The sequence below is a fragment of the Podarcis tiliguerta genome (assembly GCF_965153285.1).
Source record: "Podarcis tiliguerta genome assembly, chromosome: 6".
Lineage (NCBI taxonomy): Eukaryota > Metazoa > Chordata > Lepidosauria > Squamata > Lacertidae > Podarcis > Podarcis tiliguerta.
This window is the reverse complement of record NC_139539.1, coordinates 96,592,288-96,607,772: the sequence shown is the minus strand read 5'-3', so window position 1 is coordinate 96,607,772 and position 15,485 is coordinate 96,592,288. Positions and strand designations below refer to the sequence as shown.

The following is a 15,485-nucleotide window of genomic DNA, read 5'->3' as shown; positions in this document are numbered from 1 at the left end:
CATGTACACCATTCTCTAGCCGTAAGTACATTGAAGTAATGGTTTTCATTAAGCTCCTAGGCTGCAAGCATATTTACTCCAGAAAACAAATATTCCTCATCATTTAACTGAATTAGGGTTAGATAGCAAGTTCCGTGACAATGCAGGACCACTCCTAAGGTTACATAGCTATTCCGTTTGAGAGGGGATCCTGATGAGATCAGGCTCTTCCAGCATGTGGAGGATTCTACACACATCTCTTGATGCATTCAATGCACCTTTTTGATGCACTTGGGACGGGCAGCCAGACATGGCACTCACGCATGCAGCCCCTCATGTGCTATTTAAACATGGAAGGGGCATATAAACTGCCTTTGATGGGAGCACTTCTTGGAGCAAGGGTGAACAGAATCCACAAGTGAGAGCCACGGAACTCCCAAATCTCACACCTGAATAAACTGATACCCAACACTAGAACTGAACTTCCTCATTTCCCAACTGTCTTTTTCCAGGATAGTTACCCTCAGTGAGGCTTTGTAAAATGCTGTCCAATAGGAGTATAGCATCTAGATCAAGGGAAGTTATAGTGCCACTGTATTCTGCTCTGGTCAGACCTCACCTGGAGTACTGTGTCCAGTTCTGGGCACCACAGTTCAAGAAGGACACTGACAAACTGGAACGTGTCCAGAGGAGGGCAACCAAAATGGTCAAAGGCCTGGAAACGATGCCTTATGAGGAACGTCTAAGGGAGCTGGGCATGTTTAGCCTGGAGAAGAGGAGGTTAAGGGGTGATATGATAGCCATGTTCAAATATATAAAAGGATGTCACATAGAGGAGGGAGAAAGGTTGTTTTCTGCTGCTCCAGAGAAGCGGACACGGAGCAATGGATCCAAACTACAAGAAAGAAGATTCCACCTAAACATTAGGAAGAACTTCCTGACAGTAAGAGCTGTTCGACAGTGGAATTTGCTGCCAAGGAGTGTGGTGGAGTCTCCTTCTTTGGAGGTCTTTAAGCAGAGGCTTGACAACCATATGTCAGGAGTGCTCTGATGGTGTTTCCTGCTTGGCAGGGGGTTGGACTCGATGGCCCTTGTGATCTCTTCCAACTCTATGATTCTATGATTCTATAAGAGCTTAGCTTGCTCTACATGCTAATTATCTTTAAACAGACTTGAGTGGCTAATCTAAACAGAGCTCATTATAAGATTTAAGCTTTAGGAATTTTTTTATTGAATTATTATGCAAATACAAATGAAACAAAGAATACAAACATTTCTACTGAATACACAAAGAAAGAAAGAAAAAAGGGGGAAAGAAAAGAAAAGAAAAACAAAACAAACGCAAACACAAACAAAACGTAAAAAACGTAAGTATAATATAGCATAACTGTAACAGTCATTCCAGAATGTCATTTCTTTACCTGAATACTGACCCTTCTGGAGTGAATCTATTTCTATTATACCTTTTGTGTTTGCAGGATCTCATGATTGTGCCCTACTAAAATGGTCAGCAAAACACACACACATAAATCCCTGTAAGGGAATTTTCTCACCTCCTGCAGAAGGTGGATTTTCTTCTCCAGGATCTCATAGGCATGTTCTTTCTGTTGCTGGTGAGAGATCTTAGCCTCATTCTGACTACCCAGGTTCCCAGCTGCTGCCCTGAAATTCATAGCACTAGTTGGCAAGATAGAAAAAAACACCCCTGGTACATGGCAGAAAGAATACTAACAAGAAAAGGAGGAGCCATGGCTCTGTGGAGACTGACTGCTTTGCCTGCAGAAAGACCGAGGTTCAGATCCTCATTGGCACCTTTCGTGAAATGGGTGCCATGCAGCAGGGCTGGAAGTGGCCTCTGCCTGAGAACCTAGAGAGCAACCAGCAGGCAGAGCAGAGACAACACGAGGCTTGATGGACAAGCCCACCCCAAGGGAACTTGGTGCGCTCAAAGCGAGAGATCAAAGTGACGAGGGACAAATGTTTTTGCACATACTTAAAACTCCTTAGGCCAGGGTTGAGGAACCTGTCAATTTGGGGTTATAGCCCAATCCTAACCACAGATACACAGAAGAAAATTACATTTATTTCACTGAGTTTTACTTCCATGCAAACCTAACACAAGCTTACTCAGAGTAGGATCCATCCACCAAGCTCAATGCAGCAACGCCACCAAAAGTTGTAGCAGCATACTTTGGAACACTAGCGTTCCTCGTACATTAATGCTTGGAAGAAATCAAACATGAGTCCACTTTAAAGTATGACTAAATCTGGATCCAACCCAAAGTTCTTCTGCAGCTTGGTAAAAGAAAATGTGCTTTTGAACAGAAAGTGCATTTATCTTAGACCTATTTAGTCAAACTCCAGGGCACCAATGCCAACTCAAACAGAGCAGAACAACCCCTAGAAAGCATGTTTTTAGGGTTCAGTTGCTCCCTCTGCTCCCCAGCCCTGCGAAAAGAGAAGCAATGGAGTCCCAGAGCCTGCTTGCTTCACTCAGTGACATAATCAAAGGCTTTCATCCTAGTGACTGCAAACTGTCCCCAGAGACTGGACGAGAGAACTTAAGAAATGAATATACCTGTCTCATTGTACCTTACAAGATTTGTATTTTCCTTATGGATCCCCCTCTAGGAATAAACCACAATGTAAGTTGTTGACTATGCTTGTCTGTTGTGTATATGTCAACGATAGTAAGAAATACATTTAAAATGAAAATTGTCGGGGGCCACTGGGGCGCATCGGAAGATGGCTGACAATAACATCTCTCCGACTCACATGAGGTAATTAAGAGGCTGTGATGGGAGTAAACAGCCTCCCGGCCCCCCCAAGCGTGTGGGGGGGACTGCCCTTGCCTGCTGTGCCCTAGACCACCCCCGAATTTGAGGGGGTGGGGGCACTAGGCAGAAAGCCCTTGTGCGGACTTCGGTGCTCCTGGACGCTGTCTCTGATTCGCGCCTCTAGCTGCAGCAACTTCAAAAGAAACAATTAGGAGAAAGCTAATGCACATATTTCAAGGAAGAATGGGGAGTAAAGACTGCTAACCGAAGAGATCTCTGAGAAACAAGACGGGTCAGAGGAACAGGAATAAATCATGAGAAGACACACCAAGGCTCGGTATGTTCGGCAACGAGACTGGATGGGGGGGGGGACTTTCTTTTCTCTATGTGATTAACCAAGAACCCCCCCCCCCCAAGTCACAAGTTAGAAATGCTGTTTAAATGACTTAAGCTGAGGATTTAAGACTGTGTGGAGATAATTTTCTAACCAAAGCATGTTTTAAGGAGATCGTGGAAAGTATAAGAGCTTTGGAATGACGCAGCAAAAAATAGCGTCGCCATTTTGGCAAGTTCTGTTGAAAGACTTATTTCTGGGAGGAGGAATAGATCTGTTTTCATATTGTGGGTGAGCCTCCTCAGAGGGACTAAAGAAGGCGACAGATTTGTGAGACTGATGATGGAAAGAGTGCTCTTATTTATGAAAGTGATGATATATCAGAAGAGATCATAAAGAAAAAAAGAAAAATATACGAACAAGATGAGATGTGAGAACAGCAAGATAGGACTGGATAGAATTATGAACATTATTTGGACAGATTTGTGGATTTTAACGCAGCAGTAAGAAGATGATTGGAATCCCCTTCGGAACTTGAAATATGGGTCCCCCCAACAAAAAAATTAAAATTCAGCTTTGTAATTCGGAATTTATGTGATTTGATTTGATTGGTCGGTTAATAAAAATTATTTTTAAAAAAATAAAAAAATGAAAATTGTCCCCAGAGCTTATGTCTTATTGACCTCTTTAGAAACAAAGGGTGGAATTCAATGTTGCACTAAGGCTGCTTACCAGGAGGGGGAAAGATTTACCCTCTTCTCCCTGCAGAGCTGATTTGGGGGGAGGGGGCCAGGGGGAGCAGAGCAGGGAAGCCCTGCCATGCTAACACAACTATTTAGTTGAACCCAGTCCAAAGAAACCTCCTCCCAGTTGCCTTGGGATTCAATAGAAATGACAACATTCTGAATACCTGAGGCATCTGACTCTGACTGTTTAGCTCTACATGAGCAATAACAGGCATCTTGGGACTCAGCTACATTAGTAAAGAAACAGCCATTTCAATGTGCTATAAACATGCAACACCAGATGGCACCAGAGAGCAGGAAATTTTAAAACACAATTTTCCATAGAGATTTTTTTTATTTTGTTGAAATGATCTGATTTCTGACTTTTTAATAGCATTTTCACCCCCATGTTTAGATCCACCCTTAGTGACAAAGCAAGAAACTTGGTTTGCATGCTAAATTAAAGAAAATCCAGATCTGGATTTTCTTTTCAATGGGAACTCAAATGTGAACACAGGATTGTGACCTTGGTGTAGTGCAGGAGATAAACAGAAGGGCCCAGTAAACTCTCTTTGTGTGCATGCAGAAATACACAAATACACACACACACACACACACACACACACACGTGTGTGCATTCCTAAGGGCAGGATGTGTGTGAACCGGGCTCTGCAGATCCATCTGTACCACCTCTTACCGGGCTTGGTCCAAGCTTTGTTGCTTCTCCTGGAGCTCTTGCTTCAGGCTTTCCACTTCCACCTTCAGCTCGATGTTCTGAAAGGTACAAACAGGCATGAAGGATCATAATCTGCTCAGCTGTGGATCTCTCCTGCTGCACCAGTATTCCAGTCTTGAAGCAGGTCTGTCTCCTTTTGACTTCAAATACTGAGGTACCTGGTAGCAGCACACAAAGAGCTTCCCTTTTTTGAAGACATGGTGAAATATAAACATAGAGAAATCTCCACAAACTATTGCAGTTGCAATACTCTGGTGCTCTATCAGGAGCCTAACTAGGTGGGCATGCTGTTGTTGTTGTTGTTGATACACCAAAAAAGGAAAAAACAAAACAAAAATGCAAATAAAAACAGTGATAAAGACAATATTAATTACAAATCAATAAAGCAAAAAGTGGTCCTTGAACTACAGACCTGACCTCCCGTCTATTCCTTATTTCAATTATATATTATTTGTTGCCAATACACACTTTTATCATAGATTAACTAATTATCGGTTTATCTTAGGTCTCATATCTTTCTTAAAGCTACTACCGAAGTTATTCAAATGCTGCGACAGAGTTTAAACTGTTATAGTTGCTTTGAAAACTTCCCATTTTGAGACAAATTCCTGTTTTGGGTTGTTCTTTATTTTTTCTGATAGACTGTCTAACTCTGCATATTCTGTTAGCTTTTGGATCCATTCATGAATAGAGGGGATTTCATCACTCTCCTATTTTGTAGCGATAAGAACTCTTGCTGCCACTGTGGCATATAAAAAAATACCTTTCATTTTTTGTGGAATATCCAAATCTGTAATCCCCAGAAGATAAGCTTCTGGTTTTCTCATAAAGGAAATCTTTATCATTTTTTGTAGTTCTAAGTGGATACTCTCCCCAAATGCCTGGATTTTCTTACACAGCCACCACATGTGATAGAAAGTGTCTCCACACCTCCAGCAGTTGCTTGGGACACTTTTGTACATCTTCGACAGTTTCCAAGGTGTTAGATACCATAGGTGTTACATTTTTAGAAAATTCTCTCTTAAGACATAACAATTTGTAAATTTCCAATTTCCAATGATTTCCCCCACAAATTTCCCCACTGTGGCATGGTTATTGAATATCCAAAGCCACTTAACCATGGCCACTGTGACCTCCTCCTCCGCCTTGACTTGGGCATTTTGAAGCCATTCAGCTCTTTTGTGCAGCAGCTCCTCCCCACTTTAAGATTAGCCAACATGCAGCTTTGGTCAGGGCACTGCATGTGGAGAGGTCTGAAGACAAGCAGCAGCAGCAGCAGCAGCAGCTCCAGACTGATCAAATTGCTGTCACAACAAACTATTTCTTATCTTTAAAATTCTACCTCTTCAGGCAACTCCATCAGCTTCTGGTGAAGTTGAACTTGAGGAGAACAAGCAACTATGAGATGGTGTCAAAAGGACTGGGGAGAGGGGTGGGGAGAGAAAGAAAAAAGCAAGCAGGAAGAGACAGTGCAGTGGTTTCTAAAACCCCTCCTTAGGTTATCTATCTTAACCCACTTTTTGAAGCTTTTAGAAATCATCTTAGTAAAGTCGAAACTTGCACAATTGCTTTGCTGTCTATTTGTATTGTTATGGGTTGGTGGGGGGAACAGGGGTAAGAAGAACTCATATGCAGCATTGGCTGGGGGAGGCTGCGCCCAGAGACCAGGGACCATGGCTGGAGGCTGCTTTAGACCCAAGCTGGATGAAGCTATGAGAGGGGCAACACTGAAGGCTCTAGGTGTAAAGTTGTGTCAATTAAACCATACTTCTTAAAGACACTCATCTTTGCTGTGCCTTGAAACACAACCCTGCCCGGAATCCCTAGAATCTTGTAGCGCTTGTGGAGACTGGAGTGGCATGTGCCAGTCTGGTTGCACTTTCCGCTCTCAAAATGGGAAGGAAAGAATGCCATCAAAAATTGCCCCAAACTGTTTTAAAGAAGACAAGCTGCATGACCTAACTATCTGGCTTGGGGGGGGGGGGGAATCTAGATTCCCATTTGAATTAAAAGGACTACCCCCTTTTATTTTTATTTTTACTGTAAACAGAATCAACAACATGCCTCTGCCTCTGGTCCAGTAAAGAAAGCTTTGGCTAAGCAGCAGTGGATTATTGTGCTCCATTAAGTCCCAGTACTCAAAATAAATTCCTGAGTTTCCAAGTAAAAACAACAAAGAGCATGTTAAAGACAAACAAATTTATGATGGCAGAAATGTTCATGGACTTGAGCCCACTCTTAGTTTGCAAGAATATAAAGGAGATTATACAGTACAGATAGACACACACACACGGCCGGATTTAGATTTGATGAGGCCCTCAGCTACTGAAGGTAATGGTGCCCTTTATATGTCCAGCTGTCCTTTGTCAACAACAAATTGTTGCTGTTTTTTGTGTTGAATATATGCTATATAGTAATTTATGGACCTAATAGGTATCTAAAGCCATTTGCATATAACATATAGGAGCCTACCACAACACAAAACACTGTTGCTGTATGTAGGTTTTATTTTATTTGTTTTTTATCTTATATTTTGGAAATGTACATCCAGGTTTTTTTCCCTTTAAATTTTTTGGTGGCCCCCAAGAGAGTGGGGCCCTAAGCTAGAGCTTGTTTAGTTTATACATAAATCCGGCACTGTACACACACACACACACACACACACACACACACACACACACAGTGCATACCAACAAGGTCGTGGAGCCCAGCCTATTGCCAAGACAGAAAGTCACCCCTCAAAACATCCCTGAGAGTTGGCCATGCAGCCTCTGCTTACAAAATCCCTAACCAAGAAAAAAATCCACCAAGAAACAGCGCCCAAGAAGAGGAGATTGGCAGCTGGCCAGTAGTGAGAATTTCTGAATCCAGGGAGGGGTTCTAGAGGTTGCCCCCTGGATACATCCTGACAAAGAGCACATGACTGCTTCATCCCATGCTCAACCCAACATGGGTCTCTGCCACCTCTCCATTCATCATGTCACTGTGGTCACATAAAATTGCTCTTTGTGCAAATATGGCATGAAGACAGGCGGCTCCACTGGGGGCTCCAGCTGTCAAGCAGGTAAAGCACCAGCACAACTGCCCACAAATCCCCACGCAAGCTGCTCCATGAAACTCCGCGTCACTTGCCACTTTTGTATTCCCCTTGTGCCAATTTAAGCCAAGGAGCAGAAGTTGTATTATTCAGTAGCCTGTGAATAGCATGGCCAGAAGCCAGCAGACCCATGTGATGCTTGCCTCTCCTGGAACAGAATGTCCCGACTTCAGTTGCCTGCTTTAGAGAACACAGATCATCTGCTTCGGACAGAGAATCTGAGCTGCCCATCCACAATTGGATCCCTCGCCCACATGCTCAACAGCCATCTTCTGACTTGTCTGGTGCCCTCAGGTTCAACCCACGCTTTTCCTGCCTGCTCATGAAGCACTTGATGACCCACAGCCCAACCAATAATAATACAGTGGTACCTCAGGTTAAGTACTTAATTTGTTCTGGAGGTCCGTTCTTAACCTGAAACTGTTCTTAACCTGAAGCACCACTTTAGCTAATGGGGCCTCCTGCTGCTGCCCCGCCACCAGAACTCGATTTCTGTTCTTAACCTGAAGCACTATTTCTGGCTTAGTGGAGTGTGTAACCTGAAGCGTATGTAACTTGAAGTGTATGTAACCTGAGGTACCACTGTACGGCCACTTTTGCTCATTTATTCCATTGTTCTTTGTACTTCTTTTGTGCCAATTTCTTTTTACTGGCTGCATTTCTCTTTCTCTGTGGATTTTCGTGTGAACCAGTGATGTGCAATTGTTACTATTACCACAGGAATAGTTCCAATCATGCAGAATCAATTTGGTGCCCTTTATCCCCACCTTCCTTGACTTTTAACTTCAAAGAGCTGGAATCTATAGGAATGAAGTTTTATCCTCCATTTTACTTTCCTGATGGTCATATTTTGCATGTTTTGTGGACGCTGCTTCTTGTTGTGTTCACCTGCACTTATGAACCTTCCCAAACCTTCCCAAACCCTCCCAAACCTTCGCATTTCATTTTTTTTGGTGGAGGAATTAAATTTGTGGCTGTGGTAGGAACATGATTGTGGTGGTATATTAATCCCAACACATGCCAAGGAGCCTTTTGCCCCAATAAATCTTGGTGGGGCTTCTCACCCCACCCCAACCGCTGGGGATCTAATCAAGTCTTTCTTTTCCATCAACTTAAATTGAGATAAAGAGCCTGGTTCCCCCAAAATGGCAAGGCGGAGTAAAAGAGTCCTTGGTAGACAGAATATTTCTCCCACAGGTCATTTCTGGGGAATTAGCCAGTCAATGGGGAGATCACACTCTTTATTAACTTGCATGACTAGTCTGTGCAGACGTGGAGGAGCACATGCAGGTAAATGATTTTTTTTAAAAAAGTGACCTTTCAGGCACCACCCACTTGATTTTGTGTGCATTACTTAAGACCCTGACACTTTTCATTGCATATTGCAGTGGCATGCAACAGTGTTACAAACAGGGGAGACTCAGGGTGCATCCACACAAATCTTTTGTCCTGGGCTTTCTAGACAAAGGCCCACACTTTCTCAGTCCATTTCCAAGCACTTTTTTTGTCCTCCACTGTTTTCTCCAGGAAAACCTGCTCTTTACTGTTGAATCAGAGCAAACAGCCACGGGAGTTTTTTCATGGGTTGCCATTTGCTCTGATTCAGCAATAAAGAGTGGTTTTTGTGGGGAAAGCACTGGCGGGGGAGGGGGAGGTGCTTGGAGACAGAGCTTTACAGCCTGGACCTGTTCCTAGAAACATGGCACAAAAGGAAGCCCAGGCATGTTTCGCTGCGTGTGTCCTATGAGCAGCAGTTGCGTTGGCAAAAAATGCCAGTCCAGCGATGCACCACAAATAAAGGGGACTTCTGTGTGGATGGCACCTGGGTTAGGAAGCTGATGGCTCAAATGTCACCTTTCCAGCCATTACTAGTTTCCCTATGTGGTTTGCTCTACTCTCCTAGTGCCACAGCCTCCATTTTTCCAGTCAGAGAGAAAGTTGGGAGTGCATTTCAAGCAACTGCGATTTACTTTCTCCAGCAATGTTCCCTGGCTGGCATAACAGCTGCCTGGGGCTTGGCATCAGCTCTTGAAAGCCAGGAGATCTAAACCGAGCAGAATGCTGCGTCCAATATTTGTCCAATATTTAGGGCACCTCTCTAGTTTGCTAGATGTGCCACTCCTTACTGACTGAACTGTTTCCCAGTCTGTGATGTGAGTTTGTGACGGGTCTGATACAGCAAGGGAGCAGTTGGCAAATGTTTGACAAACCAAAAGTGGCACTTTAGGTTCTCCCCTCTCTTTTCCTGCTGCAAAGCCGCCCTGTCTGATAAGGCCCTGCCAGTTCTGCTGCCTCACTTGTTCTCCCTCCCACAGCAAGAAGCAGAACAAACCTCGCAATCATTTCACCCAGTAACCAGGCTATTTATAACTTCCCTCTCTGAGAAGAAGCTATTGGCTGGCAGTTCTGTGACATGTCAGCTGCCTGCACTTGCTTTTCACAATTTTGAGGGCACCTGTCAACACCAGGGTGACATTTCTCTTGCAGTGCACTGACTGTAAACCTCTTAGCTCCAAGTTCTTAGTATGAATGTGTTTGTACAAAGTCAGAAGACGGGTCCATCAAGCCTAGTATTTTCTGCTCTGGTTGGTGGTAGCTCACGAGCACCTTGGGTTTCTTCCAGACTCTCCCCCTGAGATTGTTCTAACCAGAGATGATGGAGGCCTGATGGACCCGAGGACATTGCAAGCAGAACAGGCCTTCTGCCACGGAGCTCTGGCCAGCCCCTCCCCTCCTTTCAAACAGGGCTATGGATACACAGCCAAGTGGCGGACAGATGTTTATACCACCCATCCCCACAATGCACATCTACGTGACCACATTTGTGGCATATTCTGCTACTTATGGGAGGCAGCATGTGTGCACCCACATTTGTGCTCATGGGAGCTGAAAGATGCTACTCAACTCAGCACAAATTATTTACTGACCATGTTTACCTCTCTATTTTGTTCCTGATCAGGAGGGATGGACTTTAGCAACCTTTCAGAGCCCCCCAAAAATGGCACTCATAACTCCTCACCATATCCACATTCATGTCCTTTTATTTCATGACTGCTGGTTTTCTCAGGAGCCTTTAATGAGAGACTTTGTCAAAAGCCCTTTTCAAGTCCAGATATATAATCTGGACATCTCCTTATCTCTAAGAGTCTCCAAGCACTTTAAAAGGATAGTGAGGCAGAGCTCCTTCTCCTGCAGAGTCCGGGCTGATTCTTCCTGGGCAGAGTGGGCAGCCTGAGCCCTGCTAGTCTTGCTGGTCCTGGCAATGAACAAAAGCCCCAAGTAAACACACTCCTGGGAACCTGAGGAGTACAAGAAGCCATGGCACAGGTCCCACAGCCCTCCACTCGCATGCATTGCTGGTCAAATTGGGTTCTGTATTGTATGTGGTACTATCCTTGAGGTGGCCTTCAATCCTGAGCAGTGGCATGAGCCTCGCCCACCTCCATAACCCAGGCCGTCGATTGTGCAAATGCTCCAGCTGAGGAGGGGAGCAGCTGTGCTGTGGGCTGGCTCTTCCTCACCTGTTGGGATTCTTCTTGGTTTGCTCACTGGAACTCCCTCCCACTGGAGATGAGACTACTGAACGTGTTCACTGTTTTTAGATGTCAGGCAAAGATGCATTTCTTCCATCAGGCCATGGAGGTGGTTGGTTTAAAAACTGGCTTCTTTTGAAGCTGGACTGCTGTTATGTTAATTATTTTTATGTAATATTGCTGTATTGTATTTTAATTCATTGTGTGCCACCCTGGGAACCTTCTGGTTAAGAATGATGATGGACTCAAGGGCATCCTGATCAAATTTGCAGATGACACCAAAGTGGGAGGGGTGGCTAACACCCCAGAGGACAGGAACACACTTCAAAACGACCTTGACAGATTAGAGAACTGGGCAAAAACAAACAAGATGAATTTTAACAGGGAGAAATGTAAAGTATTGCACTTGGGCAAAAACAATGAGAGGCACAAATACAAGATGGGTGACACCTGGCTTGAGAGCAGTACATGTGAAAAGGATCTAGGAGTCTTGGTTGACCACAAACTTGACATGAGCCAACAGTGTGACGCGGCAGCTAAAAAAGCCAATGCAATTCTGGGCTGCATCAATAGGAGTATAGCATCTAGATCAAGGGAAGTAATAGTGCCACTGTATTCTGCTCTGGTCAGACCTCACCTGGAGTACTGTGTCCAGTTCTGGGCACCACAGTTCAAGAAGGACACTGACAAACTGGAACGTGTCCAGAGGAGGGCAACCAAAATGGTCAAAGGCCTGGAAACGATGCCTTATGAGGAACGGCTAAGGGAGCTGGGCATGTTTAGCCTGGAGAAGAGGAGGTTAAGGGGTGATATGATAGCCATGTTCAAATATATAAAAGGATGTCACATAGAGGAGGGAGAAAGGTTGTTTTCTGCTGCTCCAGAGAAGCGGACACGGAGCAATGGATCCAAACTACAAGAAAGAAGATTCCACCTAAACATTAGGAAGAACTTCCTGACAGTAAGAGCTGTTCGACAGTGGAATTTGCTGCCAAGGAGTGTGGTGGAGTCTCCTTCTTTGGAGGTCTTTAAGCAGAGGCTTGACAACCATATGTCAGGAGTGCTCTGATGGTGTTTCCTGCTTGGCAGGGGGTTGGACTCGATGGCCCTTGTGGTCTCTTCCAACTCTATGATTCTATGATTCTATTCTATGATTCTAAGATAATGATACTATTTTTTATTTTTAGCCATGTAGAAGTCATTCTGAAGCATGAAATTGCAGTGAACTGGGGAAGAAGAGGAATGCTAATTGTGTGCTTGGAAACCAAAGGAATTCACCTGACTATCTAAAGGGAGAGCCCTCAGGGGCAGCCCGTCCAGCCCCATTTTGCTGCTTGAGGCGAAACAGGGAGGTGCTGCCCATGGCCATGAGATCTCCCCGGAAGAAGCCACTGCAGGACCCTGGCTGGGGCACCTGCGGGCACATCACCCTGTGGATTCTGACACCTGAGGTGGCTGCTTCAGCCATCCTTATGACTGGGCTGGCTCTGGGGGCCCTGCAAAATCTTTATGTCCAGGGTCTTAAATTGCCTAACCCTATCGTGGAATCCCAGTCCTGGGCCAGGGCTGCAATATCTTAAAGAATCAGGGGAACAAGACTTGCTGTCCAGACTCCCAACATGTTCATTCAAATGAACTGCCATATGCGGTGTGATAACAGAGAAGGCCCTACTCTGCCCTGTTGCACAGTACACTTTGGCTGTTGATGGAACTGCTAGCAGGACCAAAGAATTGCTTCTAATAGACAAGCCGCCCTTTAATGGTTGGATTTAATTTTAATATAAGGGTAAAGGTACCCCTGCCCGTACCGGCCAGTCTTGACAGACTCTAGGGTTGTGCGCTCATCTCACTCTAGAGGCCAGGAGCCAGCGCTGTCCGCAGACACTTCCGGGTCACGAGGCCAGCATGACAAGCTGCATCTGGCGAGCCAGCCCCAGTGCAGCACACGGAAACGCCGTTTACCTTCCCGCTGGTAAGCGGTCCCTATTTATCTACTTGCACCCGGGGGTGCTTTTGAACTGCAGGCGCTGGGACCGAAAGACGGGAGCGCACCCCGCCGCGGGGATTCGAACCGCCAACCTGACGATCGGCAAGTCCTAGGTGCTGAAGTTTTACCAACAGCGCCACCCGCGTCCCAATTTTAATATATGAAGTCCAAATATCTGAGTACTTGAAAATATGAGGAATCCTAAGTTCATTTTCACATTCAGCAGAAATATCCTGGCATGATATTACTGGAGAAATAAGTGGATCATCATCATCAGTGGGTCCAACCTTTTTTTGCATCTCTCAATATCAATATTGAGTCTGAAAGACAAGGCCACTTCCAATGTTAATATCAACTTTAAAGTACAGTTGTTGTATAAGAAGCAGCAGTCAAATGAAGTAACTGATAGTCCCCCCCCCCCCCCAGAGATGCTATCAGTCAATGGAGTCAAAGGCAGATGAAAGACCAACACATGTGACATGCAGGTTTTTATAAATAAGATAATTAAAAAACAAAAGAGGGGTCAATTGTGCTATGTCCCTTGTGAAAGTCAGCTTTCATGGGGATAGAACCTGCTTCTCTTCAATCCATGCTGAACAACATTGTGTTGAGGGGACATCAAGAAGACTTACTGGGTCAGCATGTGGGCAGCTATCCCAGCCACTTTTCTTAAAGATGGGGAATTATACTATAAGTCCAGCAGTCAGCTGTCAACATTTCACTTGAATTAATTGTCATACACGAAGGGACCATAACTGGCACCTATCAAACTGCGTCAATGTAGGAAAAAAACCAGGCAATATCCTGTCTCCCCTTCCACTTTGCCTTGGTAAGTCTCTTAGTCAGAGTCGTAGCTGGGTGATCTTGCGCCCCTGGCAGAACCGCACAGATTGCGCCCCTCCCCAGTCACTGACAAATTAACTCTTCTTTCCGCCTCTCCTCTAACCCCCACCCCCACCCATTCAATTCACCCTCTATTTAAAACCTTTTCTTATGAGGCAATAATTGATATTTTTATTTTTAGGTATATTTATGGACATATTTTTAAGTCATTTTTTTTGGGGGGGGGGCCTCGCCTGCACCCCTGGCAGGGGCCCACCTCACCACCCCCTAGCTACAACCCTGCTCTTAATAAGACATTCTACTTGTATTTCTATTTACTGCTTCATGAATCACAACAGGTGCTACCTGGGCCTCTTAAAGAGTGCCATTAAGCATATTTTCAAAATGTTAGCTCCATTTTGACATTGGAATTTGACCTCCATAGCTGGCTTTGTTTTCCAAAGTCCCTGCGTATCTGTCACCATGTATGTGCCTAGCTAACTGCCTCCTTGCTGTAAGATACTTAAAAAACTGAAATGAAAGAAAGGATGCTGTGAAAACCAGCCTCCTCCACCCTGGTGAGCCTTGTCCTCCTTGTGGTGGTCCAGAGGCCAGGTGCCAGGCAGATTTTGGCCCCAAGCTCTGGTCCTCATTGCACCCCTGTTGGGACTAGAACTAGTAGAGCACCGTGAATGCAATCTTAGGTTTAAGTGTCGTTTGGTTTGATTCAGAGGGCAGAGGGTCCCAACCTATTCTCCGATTTACTGCCTGCAAAGTTTCTGAGATGGAATAATATATGGCACTTTCAAGCTGCCTCCAACCAGGCTCCATCTCCATCTGAAGAGCGCGAATCCCCCACAACATCTGACACGTCCACACAGGCTTCTCTCATGCACCACCTTCATTCCATTACAACTTTCCACATCCATTTCTATCAAGTTCTCTGGCAAACTAAACAGATATGTACACTTGCTTTGAGTGAACACCCTTTTGTGGGTAGTGAGTAAGTCAAACACCACTCCCTTAGAGTCTGGTGACATGCCTGACTAAGTTGCTCTAAATGCTGGTTTTTAAAGTTTTCCACCTCCAAGGAATTTTTTCCTGTTGACTCTTCTGCTGAGGAATCACAGCACATGGCAGAAGATTGGGGGTATGTTGTAGGCTAGGGCACACCCTTGGTTAACCCGGAGCACTGGCAAGGCTCCCTGGCCCTTGCCGCCACACCAAAGAAATGGAGTGTGTGCACTAGAAAGTCATCACATTCTCCTGCAGCTGCACATTGCAAAAGAAGGTTGATAGTGGTCAGCAAGCTGCTTTTCAGATAAGCTTCCCACCATTTCTGACACTCACTCTGAGAAAACCCTGGCAAACTTCAGAGAACCACCAAGTCTTCCTTCAAACACAGTTTGAAAACCACCGTTTAAAAATATTGTTGCATATTCCCCTCTTCTCTGAGCAGTAGAGAAGTTTACAGGGTTGGGGGAAAGTACTGGAA

General features: G+C 44.9%; 1 protein-coding gene across 10 annotated transcripts in view; it reads right to left on the bottom strand.

Annotated features, from left to right (window-relative positions):
• The window catches only part of PDE4DIP (phosphodiesterase 4D interacting protein), a 108,446-nt gene that overhangs the window by 68,951 nt on the left and 24,010 nt on the right, over positions 1-15,485 (bottom strand). For all 10 annotated transcript variants that reach the window (XM_083446460.1, XM_083446469.1, XM_083446463.1 and 7 more), the window contains 2 exons: positions 4,513-4,589; positions 1,533-1,641 (listed from right to left, as the gene is read on the bottom strand). In XM_083446460.1, the coding sequence (XP_083302586.1) occupies positions 1,533-1,641; positions 4,513-4,589 (186 nt within the window). The remainder of the gene's footprint in view (positions 1-1,532; positions 1,642-4,512; positions 4,590-15,485) is intronic.